At 45.9% G+C, this 24,960-nt stretch overlaps 1 protein-coding gene across 1 annotated transcript in view; it reads left to right on the top strand.

The window, feature by feature from the left end:
- Positions 1–23,859, top strand: part of xdh (xanthine dehydrogenase) — a 38,723-nt gene extending 14,864 nt beyond the window's left edge. Inside the window, exons 13-36 of the mRNA XM_083758642.1 lie at positions 13–122; positions 648–832; positions 3,519–3,681; positions 4,681–4,770; positions 4,999–5,168; positions 5,685–5,811; positions 6,277–6,399; positions 6,781–6,877; positions 7,063–7,187; positions 8,230–8,363; positions 8,513–8,600; positions 8,861–8,947; positions 9,842–10,033; positions 10,840–10,985; positions 11,136–11,217; positions 11,514–11,609; positions 11,695–11,823; positions 12,074–12,148; positions 12,896–12,948; positions 14,592–14,706; positions 14,941–15,006; positions 15,539–15,727; positions 16,523–16,690; positions 23,736–23,859. Of these exons, the coding sequence (XP_083614768.1) occupies positions 13–122; positions 648–832; positions 3,519–3,681; positions 4,681–4,770; positions 4,999–5,168; positions 5,685–5,811; positions 6,277–6,399; positions 6,781–6,877; positions 7,063–7,187; positions 8,230–8,363; positions 8,513–8,600; positions 8,861–8,947; positions 9,842–10,033; positions 10,840–10,985; positions 11,136–11,217; positions 11,514–11,609; positions 11,695–11,823; positions 12,074–12,148; positions 12,896–12,948; positions 14,592–14,706; positions 14,941–15,006; positions 15,539–15,727; positions 16,523–16,690; positions 23,736–23,786 (2,861 nt within the window). The 3' untranslated portion in view covers positions 23,787–23,859. The remainder of the gene's footprint in view (positions 1–12; positions 123–647; positions 833–3,518; positions 3,682–4,680; positions 4,771–4,998; positions 5,169–5,684; positions 5,812–6,276; positions 6,400–6,780; positions 6,878–7,062; positions 7,188–8,229; positions 8,364–8,512; positions 8,601–8,860; positions 8,948–9,841; positions 10,034–10,839; positions 10,986–11,135; positions 11,218–11,513; positions 11,610–11,694; positions 11,824–12,073; positions 12,149–12,895; positions 12,949–14,591; positions 14,707–14,940; positions 15,007–15,538; positions 15,728–16,522; positions 16,691–23,735) is intronic.
- Positions 23,860–24,960: the final 1,101 nt, after the last annotated feature.

Consider the following 24,960-nt stretch of genomic DNA (forward strand, 5'->3'; position numbering starts at 1 on the left):
GTGTGTGTTTAGGATCTAGGCGCACGGTGCACATGGACAACAGTTTCTTCACGTCTTACAGAAAAACTGTCCTGAAACCTCAAGAGCTTCTCATCAATATTCTGATTCCTTACAGCAGCAAGGTCATTAATTATTCATATATGTTAACGACGTTGATATTAATTAGGCAATTATTTTAAAAACACCAATGTAGGCCCTGAAGCACTGGCCCTAATACAGATAAAAACACCTTTATCATTTCATGCCAACCTGCGATTCAGTCAAATATCCCTCATCGCCGCCGTAGAAAAGGTGTATTTAATTTAATTTGCGCTACCTCGTTAACCGCGAGCCCCTAACATCGACGTTCTGTTCAATCACCTCAGTCTGAGCCTCAATTCAGAGAAAGCCAGCGATAAAGATCACGCTTATAATGGAAGTGGACGGCGGGGAAACATTTCATAGACGGACCACAGCGGAAGCGAGCGTTGCCTAGCGACTGGTAAGCTACTCGGTATGATATTATAGCGAGACTATTCTGAATCAATAAGACATCTTCGGCAGGGAGCACCAATGGGAAATAGGACGTCGAAGACGTCCTCGGCAGTAAATTATTTATCTGTTTCAGGGCCAGTGCTTCAGGGCTAAGGTGTTTTGATCTGTTTCAGGGCCAGTACTTCAGGGCCTACAAGGTGTCTCCTCGCAGGGAGGATGACATCAGCATCGTGACGTCAGGGATGAGCGTGACGTTTTCTGAAGGAACCGCCGTGGTCAAGGACCTCCGGCTGAGCTACGGAGGCATGGCCCCCACCACCAGGATGGTTACCAAGACAACCAGCAGACTGCTGGGGAGGTACATGCGCACGCACGCACGCACACACAGCATGTTTAGTTTGAATTACATTTAATTCCACAGAGTCCAGAAGTTTGCTTTATTCAGTGTAGTGAGAGTAGATGGAAAACAACTCAAATCAATTGTCCATAGGGATACAAAGACAGGAAAAACAGTGTCCATTTCCCAACAAAACCCACAACTTTGACGCCATCACAGTAAATGTATATTTGCAGAATTGATGATGAACCACCACTCCAGAAAGGAGTCTCAGTCTTGCCAGACTAAGGTCCACTATTCTGATTGTACATACCAATCGAGCCACGACGACCTCTACTGCCAAATGCCCAGAAATGGACCGATCCCCTCAGAATCCTGTCAGCAAATGACCAGCATTGTAACCAGTCAGAAACCAGGAGACACAGACAAAACAAAATTGTACAGTCATCGACGGTTTACGAAGACTTTGACTCGACCAGGAGAAGAAATAAAGACGCATAAGCGGACTTATACAGGAATTAAAACTCACATCTGTAATCAGTGTGACAAGAGCTTCAAATGGTTAAGTAATCTGAAGACACTGCGTTTCCACACAGGAGGAAAACCCTTTGCCTGTAAAGAGTGTGACAAGAGTTTTAGTCATTCAGGTAACCTAATCCACACCGGAGAAACACCTTTCAGCTGTAAGTATTGTGGCAAGAGTTTCATTCAGTCGGATCTTCTGAGGACTCACAATCGTAAATGGTAAATGGTAAATGGTGCATTTATATAGCGCCTTTATCCAAAGCGCTTTACAGAGATTGTGCATTACATTCACCCATTCACACACACATTCATACACCGATGGCAGCGGAAACCATGCAAGGCACCAACTAGCACATCGGGAGCAATTAGGGGTTCAGTGTCTTGCTCAAGGACACTTCGACAGTAACTCTGGGGGAGCCCGGGTTCGAACTGGCAACCTTACGGTTACCATCCAGGCACTCTACCCCTGAGCCACCGCCGCCGCCATACTGGAGAAAAACCCTTCCACTGTAAGCAGTGTGACAAGTGTTTTAATCATCTAGATAACCTCAAGGCACACCAGCGTCTCCACACGGGAGAGAAACCTTTCTACTGTAAAGATTGTGACAAGAGTTTCTATGGCTTGGGTACCCTGAGAAGACACCAGCGTATGCACACTGGAGAAAAACCTTACTGTTGTAAACAGTGTCACAAGAGTTTCACTCGGTCGGGTAATCTGAGGAAACACCAGCGTATCCACACTAGAGAAAAGAGTTGTGTCAAGCAAACTCAAGACACAGCGTGATTTTTGAAAGTCAGTAAAGGCACAGGGGGGAGTACGTGATCAGCAATGACTACATTTTTGGATAAAACAAGAGAGGCCAGGTTGAGATGGTTTTGACATGTGAAAACGGATGGATGAGGGGAAGCAGTATACATGGCACGACTTGCTTCATTCCTAACATGCGTGGCCCCAAATATCTTATCATGTTTGAATTGAATTATGTAGATAACTTGTGGCTACGCCTCTTTCTAAGGGCATTACAATATGTGACTCATTTTGATACAGAGACAGTCAATGGACAGGAGAACAGTTAGTCTAATTATGTTTTTACGCCACGTGTGATGTGTGTGCAGAGTTGAGCAACTTTAAAAAATATATATTACTTTATTCAGGGAAGTACAAAGTTAGGTTTACATCGTTTGTGAAAGGAAATTGTGCCCTTGGCCTTGATAATTGTTATTGATGACATTCCCCTCTTTTTTGTGCAATCCTTCCCCTTAGGGTGCACAGAATGACCAAGAGTGGTCACGCTTGCCCAGCCTACCCTCCCGTTCTCCCTCCCACCCTCCCATGGGTCCTAGGGGGGGGGGGGGGGGAAACATAAGAATTAAAATAAATTTGAATAACACGGAATAAGAAATAAATAAAATGAAATGAAAAAAGAAAAGAAAACCGGGAATAAAACAAAAACGATTACAAAAAAAATAGACATTTGTATAATATAGCCTACCCATATACCTCCTTGGGACATTGAAAGTGAGGCCGAGTAATTCAATTAAATGACAACTGATCGCTCGGGAGTGTTTCCAAGTTGTTGAAGTGTGATATAAAGGGTTGCCGTCTAGCATGGAATTTCTCGACTGAGCCTCTAATTGTGAATTTGACTTTTTCAAGCTTTAACCCATTCTGACCGGGCACCCATTTTGGTGTCAGCATCATGTTATGCTTTAGCTATTGAAAAATAGCAGATCTACAAGCTCATATCGCGCCACCGAGTGGCGCGATACGAGCTTGTAGGTCTGCTATTTTTTTTTAATCGAAGAACGACTGACATTTTTAGAATCTGATCTCAGGTCAGAATGGGTTAATCAGACCAGTGTGTGTCCAGTGGAAACCTCGTATGAATCTGATCTCAGGTCAGAATTGGTTATAAATAACTGTCTACCAGATGGATATAGGTGGAGGGGGAGGGGATTTCCACATGAGCAGAATCCTCCAGCGTGCCAAAAGGGAGGAGAATGCGATTACATCTCCATGGGTGGATTGTAGGCTGCACAACTTTTCGAGTACGATTAGCGCCTCAAAAATGCTTTTCGTTTGTGCAAAGAATAATCTTTGCGATTTTAAATAGGGCTTCGCACTAATGTGCAGAGCCCGGGCTCTAGTAATAATATATCATACTGTGTTCAAACATTACAGACACTGGGGGGAGGAGCTTCTGCAGGAAGCTTGCTCCTCATTGGCTGAGGAGATGACCCTCGACCCCTCGGTGCCGGGAGGCATGGTGACCTACAGACGAACTTTGACCCTCAGTCTGTTCTACAAGTTCTACCTGTCTGTCCTCCACACGCTAGCAGAGCAGGTACCTGTCTGTCTGCCTGCCTGTCTGCCTGTCTACTATGGTTTCAATAATATCATATGCCAGTCTAAGTCTTACCCGCTATGGATTTAAATTATATCGTATGGCAGCCTTAAGCACCCCTCATGGGCCTTAAGGGCAGTCCATACTCTCCGACCACCAAACTTGTCGTCGGAAAGATCAGACTTGAATTTTTTCTCCGAAGTAGAGTTCGGAGAGTCACATCATATGGGAGTGCAGCTTTCAGAACAAAAATGCGGAATGCGTTTCAGAAGTTGCGAGTGACGTCATGTTGTAGTTGTACCGGAGCTTTCCGACAAAAAGTTCGATGGTCGGAGACAGTATGGACTGCCCTTTACCCGCTATGGAAATGATCACAGAGCCCATCTGAAAGACTTTACGCTCCTTGCACAAAAATCTCCAAATAGTAGGTAGATTGACTTGGGGTTGTTGCGCCCAAGTCAATCTACCTACTATTTGGAGATGTTTGTGCAAGGAGTCCTTTACGCCCAGTTTACATTTTTGGCTTTTCTGCCTTTATTGATAGATAGACACAAGTGAATATTGACAGGAAAGACAGAGAGAGAGTCGGGGGGAGACATGCAGCAAACGCCATGCGCTGTCAGGCCAGAGCCTATATGTGGCATGCGCCTGGACCACTAGGCCAGCGGGTGCGCCCAGTTTACATGTTTAAAGAAGGCCCTTACGCCGTAGCTCCCAATAAACCAATTTACATGTTTAAATAGGGCCCTTACTCTGTACATACCGAAAAAAAAACTGTTTACGTCAAACAGTTGTGTTTTGACTAATAATGTAATCAATCAATCAAAGGATGTATTAACCTCTGTCTGTCTGTCTGTCTGTCTGTCTGTCTGTCTGTCTGTCTGTCTGTCTGTCTGTCTGTCTGTCTGTCTGTCTGTCTGTCTGTCTGTCTGTCTGTCTGTCTGTCTGTCTGTCTGTCTGTCTGTCTGTCTGTCTGTCTGTCTGTCTGTCTGTCTGCAGGGTGTCATTGTAGAGCAGATCAGAGCAGACTGTCTCACAGCCACAGAGATCTACCATCACACCACCCCGTCTAGCGTGCAGGTCTACCAGGTACACGCACGCGCACACACACACACACACACACACACACACACACACACACACACACACACAAACAAAGTTACTTTGCAGATTTACTATTATTAAGTACCAGATTCATTGTCTGCATTATGTGATTCTATAGTTTACGTGTGTGTGTGTGTGTGTGTGTGTGCGTGTGTGTGTGTGTGTGTGTGTGTGTGTGTGTGTGTGTGTGTGTGTGTGTGTGCGTGCGTCCAGGCGGTACCAGAGGGTCAGCGTAAGGAGGATGTAGTGGGACGTCCCATGATGCATCTGTCTGCTCTGAAGCAGGCGACAGGAGAGGCTGTTTACTGTGATGACATCCCTCTGTACGAGAATGAGCTGCACCTGGCGCTGGTCACTAGCACCAAGGCTAACGCTAACATACTGTAAGATATACAGTACAGCGCTGGTGACTAGCACCAAGCTAATGCTAACATACTGTAAAGGCTCATACATACTCCAGTTTTTGGTGATGGGTTACCGTTTTAGGTGATGGCTTATCATCAGAGTTGAGGCCATCATACTCGCGGTGCTGTCCTGAAGGATTGACCCCGCCTCCCTGTGGTTTACCCAACGTCTAGACCAATCAGTGAACGGGGTGATAGTAAAAACAGAGAGATGGGTCTGTGTCCGCGCTCCGCGGTGATAGCTGACCATCACCGCGACTGACGTAATGGTGTAGTTTTCCAACCCTTTAAAAACGACACCGCGGTGATAGCCTATCTCCACAAACTGGAGTATGTATGAGCCTTAAGATATACAACGCTGGTCACTAGCACCAAGGCTAACGCTAACATACTGTACGATATACAGTACTGTGTGTGTGTGTGTGTGTGTGTGTGTGTGTGTGTGTGTGTGTGTGTGTGTGTGTGTGTGTGTGTGCGTGTGTGTGCATACATCAGATCTATAGACTCATCGGTAGCAGAGAGGATGCCAGGTGTGGTGACGTGTGTGTTTGCATCAGATATCCCAGGATGCAACATGACTGGACCCGCTGTCTACGATGAGACAGTGATGGCTGACAAACAGGTCTGACCTTCCTAAATATAGATATATTTGGCTTGCCCGACCCCACCTCAACATATTTTATTCCATGTTAACCCATTCTGACCGGGCACCCATTTTGGTGTCGGCATCATGTTATGCTTTAGCTATTGAAAAATAGCAGATCTACAAGCTCATATCGCGCCACCGAGTGGCGCGATACGAGCTTGTAGGTCTGCTATTTATTTTTAAATCGAAGAACGACTGACATTTTTAGAACAAATCTACGCACACAATCATCATTTTCACGTGCTGTGCACAAGTCATGCATTAACGTGTGTGTGTGTGTGTGTGTGTGTGTGTGTGTGTGTGTGTGTGTGTGTGTGTGTGTGTGTGTGTGTGTGTGTGTGTGTGTGTGTGTGTGTGTGTGTGTGTGTGTGTGTGTGTGTGTGTGTGTGTGTGTGTGTGTGTGTGTGCTCGTGCGCGCATGCGTGCGTGCGTGACGTGTAGGTCACGTGTGTAGGTCACATCATTGGGGCCGTGGTGGCAGACACACAGACACACGCCCAGAGAGCAGCGAAGGCTGTGAGGATCACCTACCAGGAGAAGAGCCCTGTGGTGGTCACTATACAGGTGGGTGTGTGTGTGTGTGTGTGTGTATATGTGTGTGTGTGTGTGTGTGTGTGTGTGTGTGTGTGTGTGTGTGTGTGTGTGTGTGTGTGTGTGTGTGTGTGTGTGTGCGCGTGCGCGTGCGCGCGCGCAGTTGTGGGAAGGAGACCTGTAAGGGTTGTACACTCAGATTTGGTTCCATTTGCACACTCAGAGTTACAGATCCGTAAGGGTCCATTTGGTTCCATTTGAACACTGTCAGAGTTACAGACCCATAAGGGTCCATTTGGTTCCATTTGTACACTTAAAAGTTACAGATCCGTAAAGGTCCATTTGGTTAAAATGATTGTATTAACTTTGAGAACCACTGCTTCAGATAACCTGTGACAGTTGTGATTTTGACAGGACGCCATTGCCGCCCAGTCATTCTATCAGCCAATCAGAACCCTCCAGAGAGGAGACCTCGAGGCGGGATTTAATCAGGCCGACCACATCCTGGAAGGTAAGGGTGTGTGTGTGTGTGTGTGTGTGTGTGTGCGCGTGCGCGTGCATGTGCGTGTGCGTGTTTCACTGACTTTATAGACACGTTCACGTGAAGAGCACAATGATTACTATCACAATATAGAGCTATCTAACACTGTATACTCATGTGCGTGTGTGTGTGTGTGTGTGTGTGTGTGTGTGAAGGTGAACTTCACATAGGAGGTCAGGAGCATTTCTACCTGGAGACCAACGTTACTGTGGCCGTTCCCCGAGGAGAAGATGGAGAGATGGAGATGTTTGTATCCACGCAGTCTGCTACCAAGACCCAGGTACATACCGGTATATGTTACCGTGGGCCGGGTGGGGTTGGGGGTTGGATCGGCGTGCCGAACGAGAACGGACGAGGCAATGGCAAGCTTGCGGGCGGCCCCGGTTGGAAAAAAATGTTAAATATAACAAAGACAGCAAACCGGAGGCCGACCGGGGTCCGCCGACAGCCGGCGATCGCCACACCAGCCCCCAAAGTGCCCGCCCGCAAATTAACCGCCAGTGGAAAAACTCTGCCTCCGTCAACTTCCATGTTAACAGAATTTAGTTAGCTTTATTCAAAGCTCATAACTGTGAGCTTTGAATCAAAGCTCACAGTTTGAGCTTTGATTCAAACTGTGAGCTTTGATTCAAAGCTCACAGTTTTGAATCAAAACTGTGATTTTTATCACAGTTTTGATGTGATAAAAACTGTGAGCTTTGATGAGCTCAAAGCTCATCAAAGCTCAAACTTTGATGAGCTTTGAATCAAAGCTCATCAAAGCTCACAGTTTTTATCACAAACTTTGATAAAAAGTTTATCAAACTTTTTATCAAACTCAAAACTAAAATTTTGAGTTTATTGATTAAATAAACTCAATAAACTCAGTTTATTGAGTTGACTGTTTATTGAGTCAACTCAATAAACAGTTGAGTTTATTGAGTTTATTTACTCAATAAACTCAAACAGTTGAGTTTATTGAGTTTATTACAACTCAATAAACTAAACTGTTTATTGAGTTGACTCATAAACTCAACTGTTTATGAGTTATAATAAACTCATAAACAGTTATGAGTTTATTCAAAGCTCATAACTGTGGTCGCGGTTCCAAAATGCATATTTCGAGTGAATTAAAATAAGATCGCGTCTAACTTTGCTTCTGGTTCTCACGGCCCGTGAGTTTCTGGTCTTCACAATAAGATCTTGCACAGGGGGGGCTTGAACAGGGGGCAAAATAAATCAGGCGTTAAATGAGATAAGACCCATGTAGATATACAGTATACAGTCTGCTATACTAAGACCCCCCCCCCCCCCTCTCTCTCTCTCTCTCTCTCTCTCTCCAGGTCCTAGTGGCCAAGGCGTTGGGCGTTCCGGCCAACAGGGTGGTGGTGCGGGTGAAGAGGATGGGTGGAGGCTTCGGAGGAAAGGAGAGTCGAAGCACCTTGTTGTCCACTGTGGTAGCTGTGGCAGCTAACAAGTACGCACGCGCACACACGTACACACACACACACACACACACACACACACACACACACACACACACACACACACACACACACACACACACACACACACACACACGTGTACGCACACACCTATTGATTCATAGTGTGTGTGTCTGTGCAGATTAAAGAGACCGGTCAGGTGTATGTTGGACAGAGATGAAGACATGTTGATATCTGGAGGAAGACACCCTTTTTATGGAAACTACAAGGTTCAAATTACACCTTTAATACTACTACTATCACCCCTTTATTAATACTTATTTTACACCTTTAATGTACTACTTACCTTTTTTATGGAAAATACAAGGTACTTATTATATTACTAATCCTATTAATTGTATTATTTTGTAGGTAGGCTACATGGGAATTGTATTATATAATAATAATATTAATATTTATATGTACAGTAGGCTACACATGGATAGTGTATTATATATTAATATTAATCTTTAGAATATGTATTTTATAGGTAGGCTACATGGACAGTGGGAAGGTTGTTGCTCTTGACGTGACATATTATAACAACGCTGGAAACTCCATGGACCTGTCTCTGTCTGTAAGTAGAAATACTATGATTACATCTCTGTCTGTAAGTAGAAATACTATGATTACATCTCTGTCTGTAAGTAGAAATACTATGATTACATCTCTGTCTGTAAGTAGAAATACTATGAGTACATCTCTGTCTGTAAGTAGAAATACTATGATTACATCTCTGTCTGTAAGTAGAAATACTATGATTACATCTCTGTCTGTAAGTAGAAATACTATGATTACATCTCTGTCTGTAAGTAGAAATACTATGAGTACATCTCTGTCTGTAAGTAGAAATACTATGAGTACATCTCTGTCTGTAAGTAGAAATACTATGATTACATCTCTGTCTGTAAGTAGAAATACTATGATTACATCTCTGTCTGTAAGTAGAAATACTATGATTACATCTGTCTAAGTAGAAATACTATGATTACATCTCTGTCTGTAAGTAGAAATACTATGATTACATCTCTGTCTGTAAGTAGAAATACTATGATTACATCTGTCTAAGTAGAAATACTGTGATTACATCTCTGTCTGTAAGTAGAAATACTATGATTACATCTCTGTCTGTAAGTAGAAATACTATGATTACATCTCTGTCTGTAAGTAGAAATACTATGATTACATCTCTGTCTGTAAGTAGAAATACTATGATTACATCTCTGTCTGTAAGTAGAAATACTATGATTACATCTCTGTCTGTAAGTAGAAATACTATGATTACATCTCTGTCTGTAAGTAGAAATACTATGATTACATATCTGTCTGTAAGTAGAAATACTATGATTACATCTCTGTCTGTAAGTAGAAATACTATGATTACATATCTGTCTGTAAGTAGAAATACTATGAGTACATCTCTGTCTGTAAGTAGAAATACTATGATACTTGTCCTCTCCCCTCCTCTCAGATCATGGAGCGCGCTCTGTTCCACATGGAGAACTCCTACAGCATTCCTAACATCAGGGGGCGTGGCTTCATGTGCAAGACAAACCTCCCGTCCAATACGGCGTTCCGGGGCTTCGGTGGACCGCAAGGCATGATGGTCTGTGAGAGCTGGATGACCGACGTAGCAACGAGTCTACGGAAACCTGCCGAAGAGGTTGCACGCACGCACGCACGCACGCACGCACGCACGCACGCACGCACGCACGCACGCACGCTTCAATGATGAAATTCTCAACAGCATTTTCCCAGACGACCGCAGTGGCTGGGGATGTTTGTTAATTAGCGGTCAATTACAGATCGTTATCGGTCAATGGCCAGGATGATTAGGCACCGACGCGAACCTGACGTGTCTAATCATCCTGAATCGATTTATTTCTCAATAATGGCTGCTGACCCATCAATTAATTATCCCACTTATTACGCGGCTACTTAATAAATATCTTGATAAATTGACCCAAAAGTAACAACAAAACGAGGTATTTCCTTCCTTGATCAAATAGAATGAATGAATATTCGGTTACTGCACCTGTACTCAGGACAGAAGTCTCCTTTCAACCATAATCATATATATGTGTACTATAATAATGATATTATGTAATATATTGCACTAGAACGCGTCTGTGTTGTTTTTTTCTACGTGAATATTGTGTGTCCGAGTGAGACACACACACACAAAGCATACATTTTGAACGGAGCCAGACAGCGATGTGTCTTTGGCCAGTTCTTTCCATGCTCACCGCAATCCCTCCATCACATCACGGACAGGGAAACTGCAACGCCGGCCCCCGCTGTGGGAAAGTAACTGTAAAATTGGTGGCGTATAATGGTATCATGGCCACAACGCAAAGGCGAATACGGCACTTCCGCATACTTGGCGGTCTATGACTTGGCCGCCCGAACTGTGCACGAAGTTGTGTACAACTTCTAAATTGTATAATGTATTGTGTTTCTATATCGCAGGTCCGCCGTATCAACCTCTACTCAGAAGGACAGAAGACTCCGTTCAACCAGGTGTTGGATCAGCTGACTCTGGATCGTTGCTGGGACGAATGTCTGAGCCGATCCAAATACCACCAGCGGCGGGAGGAGATACTCAAGTACAACAGGTAGAAATAAATATAAATGACAGAACAGGGTGCCTCAACTCCTTTAAATCCGGCACACTATTCAGTATAGTGTTCTACAGTGGGACTCTCAACCAATCGGAATGCGTCGTCTTTCAGTCAGAACCAATCAGAATTCTTTGTCTTTTACAGTCAGAACCGCTGGACCAAACGAGGCCTGTCAATCATTCCTACCAAGTTTGGCATCAGTTTCACTGCTGTCTTCCTGAACCAGGTACCTGTCTGTCTGTCTCTCTGTCTGTCTGCCTGCCTGCCTGATTGTCTGCCTGTCTGACAACTGTCTTTCTTTCTTTCTTTCTTTTTTTGTTAATGTTAATTTTGTATCGATTCTTTGAATTGTTTTTTTTTTTTTTAGCACTTGGGTCAGCTTTGGGCAGTAAATGTGCTACACAAATAAAGTTTGTTTTGATTGCACTGGCATTGACTGTGTGTGTGTGTGTGTGTGTGTGTGTGTGTGTGTGTGTGTGTGTGTGTGTGTGTGTGTGTGTGTGTGTGTGTGTGTGTCTGCAGGCAGGAGCTCTGGCTCACATCTACACAGATGGTTCAGTGTTGTTGACTCACGGAGGCACAGAGATGGGACAGGGTCTACACACCAAGATGATACAGGTACACACACACACACACACACACACACACACACACACCAGTGGTTACCAAACTTTTTCATGTCAAGGACCCCCACATTGTGTAGGTTGCTAGCCGTGCTCTGGGCATCTCCACCAATCGGATCCACATCTCAGAGACCAGCACCTCCACGGTTCCAAACACCAGCCCTACGGCTGCCTCCGCCTCCTCTGACCTCAATGGAGCCGCTGTGCACGTACGTGCACACACGCACGCACGCACACACACACACACACACACACACACACACACACACACACGAAACACAGAAGATATGGCTTCACTATGTCATCACTATTTAGCATGTTTATCAAGTGAGCCAGCCTTGTGGCGTTATAAACATGTATATCCACTCCATGTTTGGGACGCCAACATGACATACAGTAAAATGAAATATTGCACGCACGCACACACATTCACTGTGTTGTGTTGTGTATTTTCCACAGAATGCGTGTGAGATCTTGAACCGGCGTCTGGAACCGTACAAGACCAAGAACCCCAAAGGACCATGGGAAGACTGGGTGAGTTGGACTTGACTCTTTCTTTTTATTCTCCCCGATGTAGTCGTTCTGCCAATGAATTCCTCCCCACACACACTGACACGTCTGTGTGTTGTCACTGCTGTCGTATGCTGCCGACTCACCTGCCAGTGAGGAGCCCCCACCGGGAGGACGTGGAGCCTTCGTCCTACTCAGAGCCGTACAGACAGAGTTGCGACATTGAGGGGGCAGAAAACAGCCCCGCTCACGTGGTCCATGTACTCGCGCGAGCCCATAGACTCCAATGCGTTCCGTAAACTTCCGGTGTCCCTATTTGCCAATAGAAGTCTATGTAGAAGAGCCGCCATTGGACTGGCCCCGTGATGTGAACGGGGTTGTCGTAACTCTGTCTTACTCTATGGCTCTGGTCCTACTGCTCCCCCCCCCCCCCCCAGCCCGTAGGGGTACATACAGTGGCATCTATCACCCTCCCCCCCCCGCCCGGCTTCCCTCCGCGAACACGGGTCAGTTGTGTCCGTATATACGCTCCACAAGGCCGGTTGCACCGCAGTGGATTTGAACCCACAGCCTCCGTGGTGGTGGGCAGGGACTTTTCCCCCTCCTCCTCCCCAGTTTGTAAATAAGAATGTGTTGATTTGTCTATTTAACGCATTCCCTGCCAACGTTACAACAACATCCATCCGTTGCCAGTATTCAACTGTGTGTGTGTGTGTGTGTGTGTGTGTGTGTGTGTGTGTGTGTGTGTGTGTGTGTGTGTGTGTTCACCAGGTGAGAGCAGCATACTTTGACAGAGTCAACCTGTCGGCCAACGGATTCTACAAGTATGTCAATTAAATACCCAATTTTATTCTAATTAATTAAATTCACGATTATCTGGTGTAAAAAGGCATTATTATGCTCAGTGTTGATAGACTGTACATGTGTAATTCATACATTCACTGGTGATAGAGTGACCCTTCATCAAACCTTCTAAACAGCCCTCTTCAATATTGCTTTCCCTACCTAACTCATTTTCAAAAAAAAAAAAAAGTTTTCCTATCTTTTAGTGTTTATTTATTTTTCTAATATATATATATATATATATATATATGAACCTTTATTGAGAAAGGTTATCCCTTGAGATGTATCATCTCGTTTTCGAGGGGGTCCAGCAATAACGTTGTTTCTATTTTGTTGCTATTCCTCTGCCCCCCCATGTAAGAATCTTTGGTTATTGTAAGTCGCTCTGGATTAAGAGCGTCTGCTAAATGCCTAAATTGTAAATTGTAAATTGTAAATTGTTTGGGTACTCAGAAAAGCTCTATATAAGTTTGAGATATTGTTATTGGTAACATTATAGATTATCACATAATCTATAATTATGAGCGCTGCTATGTGATGAGAGAGTGTCTGCATGACTCTGGATCTGGGTTATGACTTTAAAGGACAACTTTAGTTTTTTTCAACCAACGTTCATGTTTTAGGTTGTTATTAGACAAAGTAAAAGATGAGTGTTATTTATTTTTTTCATTTGCTGCTTTCTTTAGTTTTGGGGATTTTAGCAGTTTTTGACAGGGGGGCATTCGAGCATGGGGCTAAATATGTATTTTTTCACAAAATGTTATGGTGATTTATTTTTGTATTATTTACTATAGTCCTAATAAACCCCAGGAAATTACATCTGGTTACAGAAGATCACAGGATCTACTGAATGTGAAGGTAGCCTACTGGGGGAAGGCTTATACTGTGTGTATAGGCTCAATATGTCAGTTTGTCACATTCAGTAGATCCTGTGATCTTTTGTGGCCAGATGTAATTTCTTGGGGTTTATTAGGACTATAGTAAATAATAAAATAATAAATCGCCATAATATAAAATAAAAAAAAATACATATTTAGCCCCATGCTCGAATGCTAGAAAAAGTGCCCTTCTGGGCACAGGTCTCCACCAGGATAGGAATGTAGGACATTGCAGCTTGCCTTCATCTGGTGGTTGGATAAAAGGGCAACAAAAGTAAACTAGAGAGACTGTGTACCAATTTGCGTGATGTTTGGACAAAATCTGTAGGTGTACTGTGCAAAAACTTGTTTTGCACAAAGCGGCCTCCTGGTGGCGCTATAAAAGGCCGTTCTGGAAAGTTTGGGGCAGAGGTTCATCGTTGGCATCCAGGGAGTGTGTGTGCAAAATTTGGCATCGACCGGGTTAACGGTGGCCGAGATTAGCTGCTCACGGACACACACACACACACACACGGACGGACGGACGGACGGACGGACGGAGTGCAAAACATACTCTCCCCCCATGCCTTCGGCCTGGTGGAGACAATTAATATTAACCTTTTAGTTTCTCTAATAACAACCTAAAACATGAACCTTGGTTGACAAAAAACTAAAGTTGTCCTTTAAGATGTATTGTTTTATATTGTTATATTGTTGTATTGTATTGTAATGTATTGTCTAACATTGTATTGTATTAATATTTGCAGGACTCCAGATCTGGGTTATAACTTTGAGACCAACTCAGGACGTCCGTTTAATTATTTCTCTTATGGAGTCGCTTGTTCCGAGGTGGAGATTGACTGTCTGACCGGAATGAACAAGGTAACGGTCGTAATCCCATTTTTATTTTGTTTTACTTAAGTAAAAGTATCAATACCACAACAGTGTAGAAATACTCATCACATCACTGCAGACTATACAGTAGATGTGATGTCATCAACTATACAGTAGATGTGGTGATGTCCAGATGAGCGAACCTGTGCCGCCGCGACTCCACGATTGTAAACACAGCCGCATGTGTATAATGTTATGATATATGTGTCATGTATCATATAGAATCTTCACACCACTATAGTGATGGACGTGGGAAACAGTTTGAACCCTGCTATCGACATCGGACAGGTACCTGTCTGTCTGTCTGTCTGTCTGTCTGTCTGTCTGTCTGTCTGTCTGTCTGTCTGTCTGTCTGTCTGTCTGTGTCTCTCTCTCTCTCTCTCTCTCTTTCTCTCTCTCTCTCTCTATATATATATATATATATATATATATATATATATATGAGACAAAAAAGGGACTTCTGCACATCCAAAAAGACCCGTAGGAGGTGCAAGTCTAGTTAGCAGGCATAGACATCAAAAAAGAGAAAGCTTCGTCAGGTGCTACGTTTTATGTGCTTGTCTGTACAAAATTTGTGATGATTGGCTGAGCATGGAATGTGATGTAAATGCCCCTCCTATGCCCAGCTTTGTGTGTCTGTGTGTACCACGGAATGTGATGATGTATGATGAGCGCCCCTCACTTCACACAAGTGTGATCTTTGAGGGGCGTCCAGCTTTTAGTTACCGTCCACAAACGACGTCATGGTGTCTGAGCAAATAGTCATGATGATGTACGACGATAAGAGCGCCCCTCACTTCACACGGGTGTGATTTTTCAGGTGGAAGGGGCGTTCATGCAGGGGGTGGGGCTGTTCACTCTGGAGGAGTTACGCTACTCTCCACTAGGGGTGCTGTTCACCAGAGGACCTGGGACGTACAAGATCCCGGCGTTTGGGGACATCCCTTCGGAACTGACAGTCAGTCTGTTGAGAGACGCTCCCAACGCCAAGGCAGTGTTCTCCTCTAAGGTATTCATACTAATACTACTACTATTATCTACTGTATTCTACTGTATTCATACACTACTAGACAGTTTAGTCCAGTGGTTCCCAAAGTGGGGTCCGGGGACCCCCAGGGGTCCTTGAGAAAGTTCCAGGTGGCCCCCGGCTAAATGATAATTAGGAACCAAATGGAGCCTTATGGGTCTGTAACTCAGAGAGTGTACAAATGGACCCTAATGGGTTCATTGGTTCCATTTGTACACTCTCAGAGTAAAATTAACTTTGATTTTACAATACAAATCGGGGGTCTCAGAGACAGAAATGCCATTAAATGGGGGTCCGTAGCCTAATTAATCTCAAACTGGGGGTCCTTGAAATTAAACGGGTTGAGAGTCATTGCTAGAGCTGTAAAAATCTTCTCTTATGGGGGTCCCTGGCATGTCTTTTCCCAATGGGGGTCCGCGGGCCAATTACTGTCCATTTGGGGGTCCTTGACGTGAAAAGGTTTGGGAACCACTGGTTTAGTCCCTCTTTGAAGGGATTCATACTAATAATACTAATTTGACAGCCCTAATAATATCACCATCCTACCACACTGGATTTGTTATAAAGAATAAAACATACGTATGTTAAATGTATATGTCCGCCTTCTGTCATTTATCTTTCCATTCCCACAGCAATATACAGAAAAACATGGCATATTTTGGACATAGTTCGAATGGTGATGAATCATGATTACTACATTTCTAAGCTGTGATTAATCTCATAAAAACATGTAATTGTTTTGACAGCTCTACTACATGTATGTATGTTTATATACAGGCAGTAGGAGAGCCACCTCTGTTCCTAGCAGCGTCAGTATTCTATGCCGTTAAAGACGCGGTCCTGGCAGCTCGGGAGGACAGTGGTCTCACCGGTCCGTTCAGAATGGACTCTCCCGCTACGCCCGAACGGATACGCAACGCCTGTGTGGACCGCTTCACCCAGCTGGTAACTAATGACCTATAACATATAATACATATAGAATAATATCATACTAAGCATTTAAAGTATGAGGTATAAAGTACAGCAGCCATGTGTTCATAAAACACAAATATTGGGTATTGGGTAAGACTGACGTTATGTATCTTTCAGGACCTTTCACTGCTTCGTCTCAACCATTACTCTATGGCTCTGATCTCAGCCACTGCAGTGGATATTTTGACTTTCCGTTTATTTTTTTATGTTGCCACTACTGTTGGAGCAGCCATAAACTACACATGTTCTGGGCATCTTTGTAATGTTAGTGTTAGTAAAAAGCAGGTAAAAGAGTTAAGAGGTAAAAGACTGCTGCGACCATGAGACCTGTTTCTGAATTCGTCTATAGGTTCAGGTCAATAGAATGACAAAGGACTCATACAATGTACGCAATGTAAAATATATATTAATCCACTGCAGTCATCCGCTTCGAATGTTATCAACCAACTGATATTCACCAGTATGTTCTTATCTGGACCATGCTATGCAGGCCATTATGGACATTTACACATACTGCCTACCACGTGTAGACTACTAGGAAATACGGAAGTGAAATTACTGCCGCCGAAGCGAAAACCGACTTACCGACTGAGGTTAGGGTTAGAGTTAGGGTTAGTTCTATTTCGTCCCTGCTGACCGCCAGAGGCGGTGCTTTAAGCACTGAATACGTCCCTTCGCGCATGCGCAGTCGAGTATTTTATACCAACAATGTCGGTTGACCCCGTGATGACCCGGAGTCGTCTATAACTTCCGGCAGTCATCCGGGGCTCAGTCCCTAATTTCTTCTCGCTTGCGCAAGTTGTACATAGCACAGAGTTCTACAGCAGAATTAAACTGCACGATAACAGAACTATTGCTTTGCTACTACTAAGTCGCCGGTAGTCCCGCGACCATTGTTGGTCGGAGCTGTGACGCGTGCGTTCGCCCTCCAGGGACTGCGACTTAATACTACTATTATTGTATCGTTTTCGAGTGGAGCTGGGCTTCACATCGTCTTCTTTCCCCGTGGGAACAAGGTAAGCAGACAACCCCTGTTCGCATAGGCTGCGTGCGCGCTGCTTCCCTGCAACACACACGGTTGCGTGCTACAAACGGCGACCTGAGCGTCCCGTTTTAGCACCCGTCAAAGTTGAACGGATAGCTCGTTCTCTTTGACAGCTTACGCTGTCTTGTTTTCCACGAAGGCTGCGCCGCAGTGCTGGTGACGGCAAGCGTTAGCACTACCCGCTCCCAGCACGTGAGTCGACGCTAGTATTATTTGTTTACTACTTACCTATACTACTTATACTTATACTACTTATACTTATAAGTGTACTTATCTACTGCTATATTACTCTGCCTCTCTGAGCGAGTCTTTACTGGCACTGGCCAGCTATATAGCACCGCCGCGTGCTACAAACGGCGACCTGAGCGTCCCGTTTAGCACCCGTCAAAGTTGAACGGATAGCTCGTTCTCTTTGACAGCTTACGCTGTCTTGTTTTCCCACGAAGGCTGCGCCGCAGTGCTGGTGACGGCAAGCGTTAGCGCTACCCGCTCCCAGCACGTGAGTCGACGCTATTATTATTTGCTTACTACTTATACTTATACTACTTATACTTATACTTATACTACTTATAAGTGTACTTATTTACTGCTATATTACTCTGCCTCTCTGAATGAGTCTTTGCTGGCACTGGCCAGCTATATAGCACCACCGCGAGGTTACGTCAGTAACCCCGGTTATATGAATTGGCTTGACTGATTTAGTCACTTGTTCTCAAATAGTGTACTTTAATTTCGGCACAGAGCCATTGCCACTTTATAGGTTGGTTTTTCTGAAATTATATATATATAACTATATCATTATATATATATCATATATACTGGTCTCTGCTAGAGCACCCCTTACCTGGCATAGGCGGCGTGCGCGCCCCCTCCCTCCAGCTAAGCGGCCTTTAGCAGCTACAGTAGCCTCTACTGGCACAGGCAGCGTCCGCGCTCCCTTCCTACCAGTTTACGGCTCCACCCCTAGCGACCACTAGCGTCCGCGCTCTGGGCTACATCTGCGGGTTTCCAATGGACGAACCCCGTCACCACCTGTGCACCTCCTGCCAGGCTCCTCTGCGGCCAGAGGATGGGCATGACCTCTGCCCTGGGTGCCTTGGCCCCCAACATCTGAGGGAGGCACTCGGTGACAACCCATGTCACGTGGACGCAGGAGCGTCCAATCTCTCTCGCCGGTAATGAAGGCTAACAAAACCCTCCCCGGACAGAAGGTACGTTATCGTTTAAAGCGGCGCTATCCCCGCTAAACAGACGTTCATATGATATCATATACTTATCATGGCATAACCTCCTGTGTGTGGGTAAAGGCTGCGTTCGCGCCGCCTCCCTGCTCTGCATACGAGGTCTGTTCGACTGTGAACGCTAGCGCTTATTATAAGCGACTATAAGACTTGCCGAAGGATAAGAACACTGTCATATTACCTTCGTTTGTTAAACACGCTACTTTTTAAGCTTTGTTTAGCCCCTGCTGGTGATGGCAAGAGCCTTGCTGGCCAAAGCCATATACCGATATTGGCAGCATTCAAGCTTAACTGCTTTTGCGAATAGCTGTATTGTTGTTGTTATTATCAGCCCGGTACAGGAGCAGCTTCCTGCGTCCTCCCAGGGTATTGATGTTGCTACCAGTATAGTTTGTAGCAAAATAGTATTAACAGCTACTGGTGTACATAGCCTGTCTGGTTGTTAACCCAGCTGGCCCCCAGTAGTGGGCCTAGCTGAAGCTGCTACCAGTATGTCTAGAGCTCAAAGCTCCATTAACAGTTTTTTGCATATACAGTGGGTGCAACCTGGTTTGTTCCCACAGGTCGGATTAGTGCCCCTGGGTACCTGTAGGTCCTATTAGCCCAGCTGGTCCCCAGCACAGAGTATCTGGCGCTGCTGACAGCGTAGCTCACAGCTGCTACCAGTAGCTTAAAGTTAAAGCTGTTTATGAACAGGCTATAGCTTGTCTTGTTTTTTAGTAGCCTAGCTGGTCTCCAGCATAGCTCTCTAACTGGCGCTGCTACCTGTAGTTGTAGCCCAAGCGCTTATTATACTATTGAAGATAAAAAGCTATCTGTATATAGCTTGCCTTACTGTTTGTTGGCCCAGCTGGTACAGGGCAGGCAGCGTATGCGCTCCGCTCCTCCAGCATACGGCCAGCTTGATGTTACTTACTACTAATCGTTTGTTAGCTCAAGCATTTATTAACAGCTATTGGTGTATAGCTTGTTATGTTCATTAGCTGCAGCTGATACAGGCAGCGTACGCGCTCCCTTCCTTCAGCAGGTGGCCCCTATCGGTGGAGCTATCGGTTGTAGCCTTCTCTCCAAAACTAGCTTGTGTCTGTTTATTTAACCGAACCTGGCTGGGGTAGGCAGCGGTAGCGCTCCCTCCTCCCAGCATGAATGCGTAGTAGTGCACACGTGACTAGTGTATTGGAAGTGTCTTTTGTTTCGCTCTGGACTAGCAAACATAAATAATAATGCACTGGAGTTTGGATAAGCGTCATAGTGCCGTGATAAACGGTCACATAGGAAACACTACAGCTGCTACATAGCAGCGTCCAAACCTTGACTGAAGGCTACTTTATTATCATAAATTATAAGTAAGCCTCCGCCGGGGGTACAGGTAGCGTAAAGCTCCCCTCCCCCACCGCGACCATGCAGGTCGCACAGTCTATCTAACAGCAACGTTTGTGTGCTGTTTCTATGATGCACTTTACATCTGGTTGAATCTCAAATTGCTGCAATGAGCATTTGCATAAACGTAAATGCATATTCACATGCTGCGGCAGGTATAGCAGCATTCAGTTTTTCGATTAAGTAATTATATGCCGATCTAAGTTAAAGCCTCTGCTGGCACAGGCAGCGTACGCGCCCCCTCCCTGCAGCATATGGCCAACACCTAACAAACCAGTAGCGTCCGCGCCCTGGGCTAGTTGGGACTGGTGTGCACCGGCCGGTCCAAAGGAACCGGTGCCACCACAACGGAGAGCACCCACTTTCGTACCTCGAAAGCCTCTGCTGGTACAGACAGCGTATGCGCTCCCTCAAGCATATGGCCAACACCTAGCAACCAGTAGCGTCCGCGCCCTGGGCTAGTTGGGACTTGTGTGCACTGGCCGGTCCAGAGTAACCGGTGCCACCACAATGGAGAGCTCCCACTTTTGTACCTCGTGTGAAGCTCTCCTTCAGCCGTGAGCCGACCTTGGTCCTGCCCCGTGTGCCAGGAGGAAAAGGTCTGACCGCTGACTACAGCAGATCCGAGAGGGCTCGGCTATCTGCAGAGTTGGCCCGCATGAGGGCCATGCTCACTTCAGATAACACCTAGGCACCTCGGAGGGTGCCGAAGCGCCTACCTCTCCGATGCCACAACTGACTCGAGGTTGATGTGCTCTCCCCGACAGCTTAAGCTACGCACTTCCATGACTATGAGGATGATGCAGAAGGCGGTGCCTCCCAGGCATCAGAGCCGGCCTCCCACTTCTCAGCTCATGCGCATAGCCGTGGAACGCATACTAAAGCAGGCAGTCGGCTCCTCCAACCGCCTTCTTCTTGCTGTCTTCGCCGTCCCCCACGCCTGTACCTGAGACAGCTACAGGCCTGCCGGGCGAACGATCAGGGCCCTCTCCCATCTCTATACCGATGGCGAAATCCTGGCAGCCCTGCCCTGATTGGGAAAAGTGTCCTGAGACAACCCGTTGCGACGTGACACTTTAATAGATTTGAACGCACAAGGCGATAAGGGCTGGCCTGGGTTACATGCCAGCCACCAAGCCTGTCATTGCATCCCTCATTGTGTTCCCCAACGAGGCCCGGCGGCAGAACGCTAGGTGACCTCGACCCCAGTGCAGGAGCACAGACAACCTGCTCACTGGGGCCTCCCGTTCACACTTAATAGTGGCAACGTTAATACTGGCTCAGTCACCTTTTGGTGTGTCACTGGAGGCATTGGCGTCATGTCCTCAGAGCGTGGGCGGCTGATGTCCATCGTATCTCTAGCCCGTCGCCAAGTCGGGTTTTCACAGTCAAGCTTGACTGATGAGCCTAGGCCAACTCTCCGTAGTCTCCCTGAGGAGCCAGGAGCACTAGGTGGTTCAGCCGGGCGAGAATCGCCGGAGCGAACCATCCAGGGGGGGAAGACCAGGCTGCAGCTTGCAGGCCTACAACACATCCCGCCTCCCAAAGGGCCGAGCTCCAACATTGATGAAATCATCTTGACTGCCCTCGGAGCTCGCGTATCACCGCCGGCCCACACTAGAGGCCAGCGTGTTCCCTGGCGTCCCACGCAGGGACCTGACTGTGACTGTGACTTTCCGGGCTGTGCAGTGCCTTCTGACGCCAGCCCCCCATATCCGGCGGGTCAAAATGGCCATTATCAGCAACATGACGAGAGCCCTACTATCAGACCAGGAGTGATGTGTCCTCCTGCCCAAGGGCGCAACAGAGGCTGTATATCCTCAGTCACACTAAGGGAAGTCCGATCTACATACTTCCTCGTGACGCAAGACAGACGGGTGTCGACATGTCTTGAATCTGATGGGACCCATATGAAGTTTATGCCAGTCTACTGGGCCGAACACGGCAATGTGCTGGAGCGGCAAGTGGTGCGCTCCGCTCTATAGCACACATTCTCATACTCATGGGACCTTAACCGGGTACTGGACGCCCTGTGCGGGCCTACCTTCGAACCCTTGGCACAGGCAGAGCTGAAGTGGGTGTCATGCAAGACAGCCCTTCTCCTGGCCATTACATTGGCAAAGCGCGTCAGTGAACTGCACGCTCTGTCAGTCAGCGAATCATGTCTGAGGTGGAACGCAGACGGCTCGGGGGTCACGCTGTGGCCAAACATAGCATTCCTCCCGAAGGTGCTGTCGCAGGCTCACCTCAACCGGCCTATCAGGCTGGCTCGATTCAACCCCCCACCTGGGGAGCTGACAGACAAACTGGAGCTGTTGTGCCCAGTCCGGGCCCTGAGAGCCTACATTGAAGCTACTGCACGCATCAGGCGAGCAGAGCAGCTGTTCTTTTGCCATAGTGGTGTGAACAAAGGCGGCGCTCCCTCCAAGCAGCGCCTGTCCCACTGGATTGTAGACACAATCAGCCACGCCTATGAGGCAAGTAACCTCCCCGTACCATCAGGGGTACGGTGCCACTCTACAAGGAGCATTTCCACATCATGGGCTGCCATGAGAGGGGTGCCCTTGGAGGACATTTGTGCCGCCGCCTCATGGGCTTCGGCAGGCACTTTCTCAAGGTACTACAGGGTGAATGTTGCCACTCCCCACCCAGTGGACGTGGCCCTCTTCCCCGAATCCTCCGGTTCTACCCTTTGAGGTCTGTAATCAGGATTCCTCGTGACTTGGCTGGTATAAGTCATTCAGTGCTTAAAGCACCGCCTCTGGCGGTCAGCAGGGACGAAATAGAACGATAGTTACGTATGTAACTACGGTTCTATGAGTCCTGAATGACCGCCAGAGGCACTCTTGTCACTCAGAATCCTCGTGTTCTCGCGAGAAGATTCTGTAGGGACTGAGCCCCGGATGACTGCCGGAAGTTATAGACGACTCCGGGTCATCACGGGGTCAACCGACATTGTTGGTATAAAATACTCGACTGCGCATGCGCGAAGGGACGTATTCAGTGCTTAAAGCACCGCCTCTGGCGGTCATTCAGGACTCATAGAACCGTAGTTACATACGTAACTATCGATTTATGGTTACGTTAGTGAATAGTCGAACAATGCGACCAACGCCATGTCGGACAATGGCTGACAACAACGTCGGTATGTGGAAAATAAATGTCCATACTGGCTGCATTGCATGCTGTTGATAAGGGCTGATGACGGAGATTAAATCATGTGATAACATCCGAAGCCGCTAACCACACTCATAGACAAAGTTAGACGCCAGTGTTGATCAGTGTCTGTCTGTCTGTCTGTCTGTCTGTCTGTCTGTCTGTCTGTCTGTCTGTCTGTCTGTCTGTCTTCCAGTGTCCTCCTGCAGAAGCCGGGTCTTACACCCCTTGGGCGGTCCAAGTCTAAGACTTCATCCAATCACATTGTTCCAGGGCGGTCCAAGTCTAAGACTTCATCCAATCACATTGTTCCAGGGCGGTCCAAGTCTAAGACTTCATCCAATCACATCGTTCCAGGGCGGACCAAGTCTAAGAAGTCATCCAATCGCCCCTGGGAAAGAAAATATATAAATAAAATAAGAAAAACCTGCCTAATGATGTCACTGGTAGGCAGATTTTTTTAACTGGCCACAGCCCTCCTCTGAGACAGAGTAGAAAAAGAATATACCATTTTATAATGAATAAGGACCAATTATATAAAGAATTAAGTTAATTTGAAAATGGGTGAAGTCTTTTTTTTTTAAAGAAAGGAAAAAATGATGCCCAGGTAGCCCAGAAAGAATTACATATATTTACTTTATTTACATATACAGATCATATATATTGTATATTTAACCTACTCTAATTACATACAGATAATATATAGGCTACTGTATATTTAATTGCATAAACTGAAATGGTATTCTAACTATTCTTTAAAAAAGAAAACAATTGCCAATCTACATGCGCAAAACGTGTTGCATTGTAGCCATTATTTTATAATATAATTTGTCTAAATGTTTCTTTGTTTGTTGAAAAGTGTCTGTGATTGGTCGGTTGGTTTTACTGATTCGAATAAAAGTTAAAATGAGACTCCAGTGTGTCTCTGTAAAATATCTGTAGTGAAATGGTGCCATCAAGTGGATGAAGGGCAGTGCTGTCTAAAAGTTTCTTATGTATGGGCTTTTTTGTTTTACATGTGTTCTTGTCAACGATGAATTAACCCCCAAATTATCATGGATTTGTCCAAGTCACAATGCGAGGTATTTTGAACTTGTAAATCTCCTATTTTTAGCTAATGTTCCCCTTAGAATAAGGATAAAAATAAAAAGGTCCACGTTCACACGTACACAGATTTGGCAACCCCAACTGTAGTAACTCTGAGGGTCCCGTAACTCTGAGCAGGTCTGGGCCGTGCAGAGAGCACTGCAGGTGCCCAAACCCCAGAAAAGGGCACATGATTTTTGGGGTGGTCTTTTTGTGGAGGTCCCTCGTGCCATTTCCCACCAGAAATGTCTTCCGCTAATGGAACAAGATGTTCCACAATATATCTTGGCTCATGTCATTGGACAGTAAAATAAGCAATACATACTCATTACCAC

This window comes from Protomyctophum parallelum (genome assembly GCF_964188405.1).
Source record: "Protomyctophum parallelum genome assembly, chromosome: 23".
NCBI classification, from domain to species: Eukaryota; Metazoa; Chordata; class Actinopteri; order Myctophiformes; family Myctophidae; genus Protomyctophum; species Protomyctophum parallelum.